We start from the raw sequence: 9,105 nt of genomic DNA, 5'->3' as shown, positions 1-9,105 counted from the left end.
GTTAATAATAATAATAATAATAATAATAATAATAATAATGTTGCGAATTAATGTTTGGATTAAAAAAACAAAATATTCATGGTATTATTATAATTATAAATACAGGAAATCGTTAATGATATATAATAGATCATTTATTAAAGTCAGAGTGCTTTGCTTTCAGTTCATTTCACTGATATATAAAGTATATCTTTCAAAAGTCATGATTGTATAATAATGCATGTAAACACATGGACTATATTAATAATATACCCCTTGTTCTGGCAGTGTCTTATGTTTCAGATCCCTTCTTCCAATGTCATTTGACTAAATTTAAAGAGATCAGAAAATAATCTGAAGTATGAATTTAATTCGGAACATTAGTCATTAAGCAGAAAAGGGGATTTCAGGTTCCTGTGTCCGAGAAGCTTCTCCAGGCCCTGAAACACAGAGGTGAGAGAAAGTTATTTACAGAGTGTGTGTGTTTATAAGCACAAGTGAAAGCTTCATTCAAAAGGGGAAAGATAGCTACAGCTGTATTAGGAGCCCTCTTATGGGACCACATATTGTCTGCAGTTTTCAAATCAATTCATCAGCCAGTGTGGGTATAACAATACACAAAATTCAGTACAAGGATACAAATAATGTGTATCAATATTCATACACTATTTACACACAATACTGCACCTGGACACTTTAATTACAATCTTTAAAAAACATACACATTTATGTACATGTATATTTATGCATATGTATATAAATTATTTCTCTACTAATACTTATATTTTCATATAGTTTTTTTAATATACTTTTTTATTTATCCATCTCCTTTGGTTTATTTTTTATCCTAAATTGCATTCCTTTTATTCTTATATACCGGACAGTTGCATAAAGCATTTCACTGCATGTCGTACCCTGTATGTATATGTATGTGACAAATAAAATTTGATTTGATTTGAATATAGAAAAAAGTAAGCATTGCATCAAATTGTGCCTATTCCTCTTCAAAATGTGCCTCTGCCTCTTCCTCCTCTTGTTTTCACCTTTTCAATTTATTTGAACTAATTAAAAACATTTAATATTATACATTTACAATAACCGAATCTTAATAATTACAGTGATTGTGGGATCCAGCAACATAAAACAAAATGTACATTAAAATGTAGCTTATTAAACACTAGCTCTCAGACCAGGCTTTCACTGGTGTGCAGAGAGTTATTTTTCTTTGTAAACTGTCCACCTTTAAAAATAAATAAATAAATAGATAGATAAAAACAACTCACAAAACACACCCAAAAAGAATTATGGCACTGGAATGTATTTTTCCTAAATATCTTTTCTGCAAAAAAACTTAGCTGATGCAAAAAAAAAAAAAAAAAAAAACGATGTAATTTTCCACCTACAAATACAAATTAGTACCAGCTGGTATGCTAACATGCTAGTAACCCCTGCAGCCTCACCTAATTTCCCCCAGCAGTCTGTCCTGATTTCCTATAATGATGCCTCTAAATTTGTAAACTCCTATTTAATTTATTAATACTGGCAAAATATTATTTGAAACGAACAATTCTGAAGATGTCTGAAGTGCCGTACCCTTTTCTCATGCATTTTCTTACATGGTATACGGTCTTTTATAAGGCATTGTCAAGATTGAATCCCATCCAGAAAGGAACAATGAGTTATAAATCTCTCACCTCTCCAAAATAAGACACAAGTGGAGAAATTTCACACACTGCTGGAGGTTCACCATCCTGAGCCTGCCTGTAGAATAAAATATTCAATAATCATTCAATAATCAAACATTCTTTTAGTTTACTCAGAACCGTGTATTAAAGAATGAGAGAAATCTTTACAAGATGCTGAATGATGCAAATTATTCATCCATAGGATAATATAAACTGAATATTTTCTTAACATAGTCACCTTTTACCTGCGTCCTGAACTTGTACTGCTGACTTTTCAGCTTAACTCATTTTTTTTTTTGAATATATTACTTTTAACAATGGACATTGTCTCCGAAGCAGCTTTACAGAGAAAAAAATCTGAATAAAAATTAAAGTTTAAAATTACATTTATATTTATCTCTAATTATCAAGCTGGAGGCAATGGTGCCAAGAAAAAACCATTAGACCATATGAGGAAGAAACCATGTGTGTAACCAGACATAAAAGGGAAGTCATCCTCATCTGGCTGACTTGTGCTTATTTACTGTAAGCAATATACAAGAATGATGTTTTTTTTGGCACCTGTATTCGGAAGTGATGGGGTTGTCGTGTTCATCCAGGAAGACGGCCTTGGCTTGCACTGCCCAGCGATAGTGCTGAGCCAGCAGAGAGCGCCTCACCGTGGTCGGAGTGTCAACAGGTGCCCCATCTGCATTTTTCAGTGGCGAGAACTCGTCCTCTCTCAGAACCTCAAATGCAACGAACTTCCTGCAACGAGAAAAGCAGCGTTATGTAAAACTACGTTTTAAAAAAAATCAGCTTTAACATTTTTACTGATAAACAAGGATGACAGAGATTCACTTTGAAAACTGGAAGACGTCAAAGACAAACTTCTCCATTTTTATTCCATTTGGTTTTGTAGGTTTGACACAGTTACCCTCTTCATCCACAAACGGCACTTTCTTGATGGCTACATGCTGCTTCAACTGGTCCTGATAATTCCTGAGAAAATGAGAAAAAAAAAATTTTAATGCAAAAATAAATATTACTTCATTTTTAACACTTTACAAATAATTTTAAAAATTACAGGGGGATTAAAAAAGCTCTTGCTGGTTTACTCAAGCAGCACATCAACAGTGAAAATGTCAGATGTTTCAATTTCTATGAGGGACAGTAGACAAGCGATTTCTAATCACTGTTCACGTCAAGTATGGAGAAAACATCTCTAATAAAAGTTTGATAAAACACCTGAAAACATGAAATCCCTCTTATGCAGAACAATATAAGCAAAAAAGAAAAATCTCAACACAATCTGCAGTTTACAGTTAGAAAGGCAAACTCAGAAATATTTATGCAACAGTGCAAATATAATAATAAAAGAAAAAAATTATTAATTTCCTTGAATGATTGACCTTCGCTAACAAAAGTACACTAGATTTTGTAATCTAACTTTCAGCTTCAGCTAAACCTTTTGGTCAGAAATATTTATTTTAATGCCTCATTAATATTTTTGTAAGACTTAAGAACTAATCATAGTGGACAAACACTATACACGTCTATGATTTCCTTTCGTCTTTTTTTTTTACCCCATGAACAAAATATCACAAAACCATTAAGTAAAATGAAAGAAATATATATGCAGTGTCACTCACAGGGCCACCTCCAATAGGAAGTCTCTGGTGAAGAAATGGTTGCAGATGTTTCCAGCATTGTACACGAGCTCTCCCCCAGGGTGGCGCTGCTCTGTTATCTCAGGGTCCAGCTCGCTGTATTCCATCACATGGTACACACCATCTACACGACATACTACACCCACAGGCTCGGATGGATACGCCTTTTCTACCACCTCAGGAACACGGAGAGAAGAAACGAAGAATGATGCATGGTAGAAATCCAGAGGAAACTTGGAAAAACTAAGTACGATGGAATGATAATTTTAAATGATTATGAGTGCAGCATGTAGAGAAAGTATTACACAGAACTTGTCTTTGTACTGGAGCTTGGGAAGCTGCTACCTCATCTATGGTGATAGACAAGGCTAGAAAGGATTTACACTACTAAATATTCCAAAGACTACTGACAAGCCCAAGCTCATATCTTATCATATCAGTACAGAAGCTGGACTATTGGCAGTATTGAGGCTCTGAAAATTAAAATCATTATATAATTAGAAATTACAGTCAGAGCGGAAAACAAGGATGTTTATTTTGTCCACCACATCGTGCAGAAGGCACTGAACAGTGTCAGTATTGATACAACACCTTATCCTCGAGATAACAGATTAAGACATGAGAGATGGTTGTAGACATTCTGGGAATTTTTTGGAATCTTCATTGGTGAGGATTTATCCCAGACCATGTTTGATGCATAACATATTTGGGCAAGAATGTTCAAAGGTAGCTATAAATATAAAGTAAGAATTTGGCATTACTGCTGGAATCTTCATCATGCGGTTTACATCATCACTAGAGTTGTGTGGGACCAAAACAAATCGCCTCCTCATGAGATCCCTACTCCAAATCCATGCAAGGGAGGGATGGTATTACTCTCTCTCTCCCATGTCAATCATAGTGACAGTAGCCAATCCTGGGCAGCTGTGAGCTTATGTATGCAGAAAGGGGCAGTACACACTTTCCTCACGGTGTATTTAAGCTGCATGAAAACGTGTCTCATTAGAAGAACGTGAATTGCGGTCACCCTCCTTAATTATCAGCTTAAGGAGATTAAGAACAGCTAGCTAGTGGGTGGGAAAAAGTTGACTAAAAGACCAGAAATATGGAGACACATTTACAGTGTTTGTTAATTCATTTCCAGTAAACGCCTTATGATGATTAAGACTGGTTTATATTTTGGGAAAAAGAAGCAAATATAACTGAAGGAGAAAACTGAGATCTTCAGCGAGACTTACCTATTCATTCTATCTATTTGGTTTTCAAGCTTACGAAGTCTAGAAAACGGTACCAAGATGAATATGACTCCATATGAGACTATATTTTCATCCTCTCAGACTCTATCACCCTCTACCATTCCTCCATCCAGGATTGAACTATACAACACTGTATATTATACTGTATATTGAGTTTGTACACTTGAAAATAAAAAGTAAAAACCTCATATTAAACATGACTGTTCATTTGTACCTTAGCACCACAGTCAGCTCCTTTCTTCACGCAGAAACCAATAAACAGTGGATCAGCCAGTTTAACCAGGATGTTATCAACACAGTAGACATGAAGATACTGCACGCCTCTTCTTTCCATATCCTCCAAGACCTTGTTGTCCACAAGAGCGCGATAAAGGCCTCCGTTCCCATCTGAAAAGCAACAAAACAAACACAATTATTTAGGGATTAAATATATTCAGCAAATGGTAATATAGAATAATTAAAGTTTGGATAAAAGGTTGTTTGCTCATCAAAATTGCGGTTGTTTGCTGTCATAATACATTTCAGACACATTTAACTTAATTAAGTACAAAAGGAACTAAAAAGGACTGTGAAGCATATTGTTTTAGTTACAGTTATGTATAAAACGCATGGTTTTTCAGACCTGTATGAAAAATATCTCAAACCTGGAGCCATGGCGATCTTATTCTTCTTTTCCAGAATAATCTTCCCATCGAAGTCGACAGCCGGGATCATCCTCTGCTCAAACATCACCACGTTGGAAGGGTCCAAGTCAAAGTAGCTGTTCTCTTTGAAGAACTTCTCTGTGGGCTCCAGCGTGAACTCGCTGGTCATTATGTACCTGTATCCACCCAACGTGAGGCAGAGATAGAGTTATTAAAGCTTTGGTTTTACCAGTATAGAACTTTTAGACGATGGATTGAAAACATTTATGGGTTTGGGGTATATATGAATGTGACTGAGGAAGATAAAAGTGAAATTCACCAAGGCACTGTGCATTTGGAACCACATTTCTCGCTCGCCAGGTTTTGCACCTTTCGAATCCGTTCTGCTTGGAGCCTATACAGAGTTTTCCCACTCGGCAACCCAACGTCATACATCCCTTTAGGATACGGAACTCCGAGTCTGGTTCCCTGGCCACCAGCTAACAGCAGCACAGCTACTTTGTTTTGAGCTATTTGTGAGAAACCTGCGAAAGAAAATGCAAAAAATTGCTGCTGGTACATTAGTTTGATTAAGTATAGCACTTTTCGATTAAAGTTTCAGCTTTAGTTTTGATTTTTTATATAAGCTCTGTGTTTGCCTGATATTTTTACAACATCATAGTCAAAACAGGAGTTGTTTATTTTTCACTAGGGAACATTAAGTATATCCAGGTTATTCCTACACACAGCAATAAGTGTTTATAAGAGGTCACAGGACTACAGAGCTCTCTTGTTTAGTACAGCGGCTTTACAACCTTGCCCCCCCCCAACTACTGACACTGTTAACATATGTAAGAATTTACAAGTCCCCCCCCAGCTTCCCACACACACACACACACACACACACACACACACACACACACACAAGCCCCCCCCCCGCCAAAAAAACACAAAAAAATACTCTAATACTGTTATATAATACTCAATACTATTCTAATTATCCATTTTATTTATATGTTACATTGCTTTTTATTTACATAAGAAATGACTAAATGTAATAAAGTAGAAGTGAAGAAATGCACCAATACAAAACAAACAAACAAACAAACAGCCCAAAGTGTATGTTTTGTCTGGTGTGTAATGAATTAAGAGGTAAGCAGAGCTGGACCTTCCTCCTCCCAGTCCTGCAGTGAGCTCGCATCACTTCTCTTGACCCCACCGATGAACTCGGGCTCTACGGGCTCCATGCGCGCGCACAGCCGGTCCCCATCACCCGGGGTGCGTCTCGCGGCCTCGGCGGCGCTCCTGCAGTGTCTCAGCAGCTCTGCCGGTTCCAGCTGACTCAGTTCTCCCAGAAACACGTCCCTCTCCTCAGCCGAAAGCTCGGGCCAGAACCGCAGGACATGGCTCTGACCGGCGGAGTCTAATTTCACTTTAGCGTCTTCATACGACAACATGGTCCTGGTTACAGTATCATAAGAAGACAAACGTCTCCTTTCCTCCTACCTGACTGACTGACTGATCCTCCTCCACTCACGAGACCAAACTTATTCTCAGTTCATGTTCATGTCAATTCGCAGTTCCTCCTTAAATGATGGGATTTCGCCTCTAGAGGGCGCTGTTCCACCCGTGGGGAGTTTTATACAATGGCAATAAATTAGTACAAATTCCACCGGACTCAGGACGCACAAGGTACATGGATGGGGTGTCAATTTTAATCAGGGAACAAAAGCATTTGATAGAGATGCAGGAAACCAGAGGAAACCCCTGAAGCACAGGGAAGACCTCCACACTCCAAACACACAGGGTAGATGCCTAATTGGATTATATTATATTATATTATATTATATTATATTATATTATATTATATTATATTAAAAATCTTGGCTTATATTCCAAAGTTTCAAACCATTAGGGATTAAACCATACTATCCTAAAATATTATTTGTCTTCATCTTGGCCCAAAGCCTTATTTTAGGCCCCTTTAGCATCATAACATAACCCTATGTGTTTAATGGATGGTTGTAAACATCTTGCAAAATAAAAATATGCAATATGAAATAAAGAGATAAAATAGAAAAGCGGTCTATTTATATATATATAAGAAGAATACGGAGGCTCCATTGTGTGTGAACGCAAGGCCCTGCAAAGGGTGGTCAAAATCGCCCAACGCATCACTGGCACCCAACTACCTGTCATTGATCACCTTCACCACAGCAGATGTCTGCACAGATCTCACATCATCATCAAGGACTCTTTACATCCCAGTCACAAACTGTTTAACCTCTTTCCATCAAGAAGGATTTACAGGAACATGCGCTCCAGAACCGGCAGGTTCAGGGACAACTTTTTCCCATCCACCATCACACTACTGAACTCTACACTACACCGTTAGAACACTGTAAAAAATACTGTATATAACTTCTGTACAATTCTACATACAATGTACATATTATATATTGTACTTTTTATACTCCTCATTCTCTACACATATTGTGCCTTACATACATCTGCACTATTTTATTTATGTGTATCTATATATACCTTACTGTACATTCTGCTTAATATTTCACATTCATTCAGCTTGCACTTTTTAATGCCATAACCTTATAACCTTCTACTTGTTGTTTCTTTACAACAGTGTCTGCACATTTTTTTCAATGCCATCTCCTTAGAACCATTTACTTGTACTTTTCAACAATGTCCACACATCTCTGCACTGCTACAGCCTTTATATTTATTCACTGTACATATATTTACATATATACCTATATATATTACATGCTGTACCTTTGCTACATATTTATATGCACTTGTCTATTTGCACAATTGCTACACTTTGCACTTCTGGTAGATGCTGCAGTTTGTTGCTGTGTAACTGTACTATCTATCTATCTATCTATCTATCTATCTATCTATCTATCTAATGTGTAATAAGTGTCTCCCTCTATAGGCGCAATAGCGTATCATTTAAGGTGGAAAGGCGAAGTTTGGGAAAATAAACTCGTGACTCAGTGTCTTTACTCGAGTCACTTCCTTGTCCTCACTTCAGTCACGTGACCCACGTGTGAGGCGCGTGCCTGTTGTTCAGCTGATGTGGATTAAGTTTTCATTGAATTAATAAATAATAAATAAATAAATAAGCACTAGTCTTTCCCCATACTTAAAGTCCCAGTATAGAGATTCTGTGGAACATGAATTTAGCTACCAATTTAAAATCTACATTTTTAAATAAAACTTCCAGATGAATGAAAGTGAGTTAAGTGTTTGTGTAATTAGCTAATGTGTTATTTTTGCTTATATTTGTAGGAGGTCTTGAACCCTGTCTATGAGGTGACACAGTGGTTATTATTCAATAAGATGTGACCACAGTTTAACATATAAATAGTATTAAATATATACTAAATTACTATATTATTATTAATATAGAAGCCAGAAGCTAAAACACTGACGTCGGCCTTGACGTAATATTTTAAGGCCTTAAGTATGTTGTGGCCATGAATTATGTTGATCTCCAAATGAAGTGTTTGACCGTTTTAAGGAGACGTTGCAACACCAGTCATCATTCCAAGACTGAAGTGTAATGTAACATGAAATAAAAAGGTGTTCGCTTCAGACCAACGTCTTGTTTCTTTCAGATGGAGTCAACATTCCATCAGGAAGAAATCCTGACCGTTAGGTATGTTACCCTGTTTCCCATTAGTTAGATTAGGAAGAATCTGATGCACCATTTAACACATTTAAACTCATCCCTTTGGATCTTCGTCAATCTTTTAACGAAATGAAGAACAGCTTGAATAATATATTAAATGACACCCCCCCCCCCAAACATCTCCAAACAACCCAAGCATGAAGGAGTACCAAGCATTATTATATAACAAGTTGTTTAAATGTTACATTACATAACAGCAAT

General features: G+C 36.7%; 1 protein-coding gene across 1 annotated transcript; it reads right to left on the bottom strand.

Annotated features, from left to right (window-relative positions):
• Window positions 1-116: 116 nt before the first annotated feature.
• Window positions 117-6,769, bottom strand: uap1l1 (UDP-N-acetylglucosamine pyrophosphorylase 1, like 1). The gene is made up of 9 exons (XM_060863279.1): window positions 6,361-6,769; window positions 5,533-5,737; window positions 5,214-5,389; window positions 4,784-4,956; window positions 3,296-3,489; window positions 2,505-2,645; window positions 2,226-2,411; window positions 1,674-1,740; window positions 117-419 (listed from the first exon to the last, which is right to left on the bottom strand). Exons 1-9 carry the CDS (start codon window positions 6,647-6,649, stop codon window positions 360-362), a joined length of 1,491 nt encoding a protein of 496 aa, XP_060719262.1. The 5' UTR covers window positions 6,650-6,769; the 3' UTR covers window positions 117-359.
• Between the last annotated feature and the right edge of the window lie 2,336 nt (window positions 6,770-9,105).

Source organism: Tachysurus vachellii, chromosome 26, assembly GCF_030014155.1.
Source record: "Tachysurus vachellii isolate PV-2020 chromosome 26, HZAU_Pvac_v1, whole genome shotgun sequence".
Classification (NCBI taxonomy): domain Eukaryota; kingdom Metazoa; phylum Chordata; class Actinopteri; order Siluriformes; family Bagridae; genus Tachysurus; species Tachysurus vachellii.
The sequence above is the reverse complement of the archived record's forward strand: the minus strand, read 5'-3'. Positions and strand labels throughout refer to the sequence as shown.

Bases quoted from the DNA above. Each gene is read 5' to 3' on its own strand.
- uap1l1 (XM_060863279.1), bottom strand. From the start codon at position 6,649: ATGTTGTCGTATGAAGACGCTAAAGTGAAATTAGACTCCGCCGGTCAG. The intron at 5,390-5,532 runs GTGAATTTCACT...GGGTGGATACAG, and splicing joins TCCAAATGCACAGTGCCTTG to GTACATAATGACCAGCGAGT. The intron at 2,646-3,295 runs GTGAGTGACACT...TCATTTTCTCAG, and splicing joins TTCCTATTGGAGGTGGCCCT to GAATTATCAGGACCAGTTGA.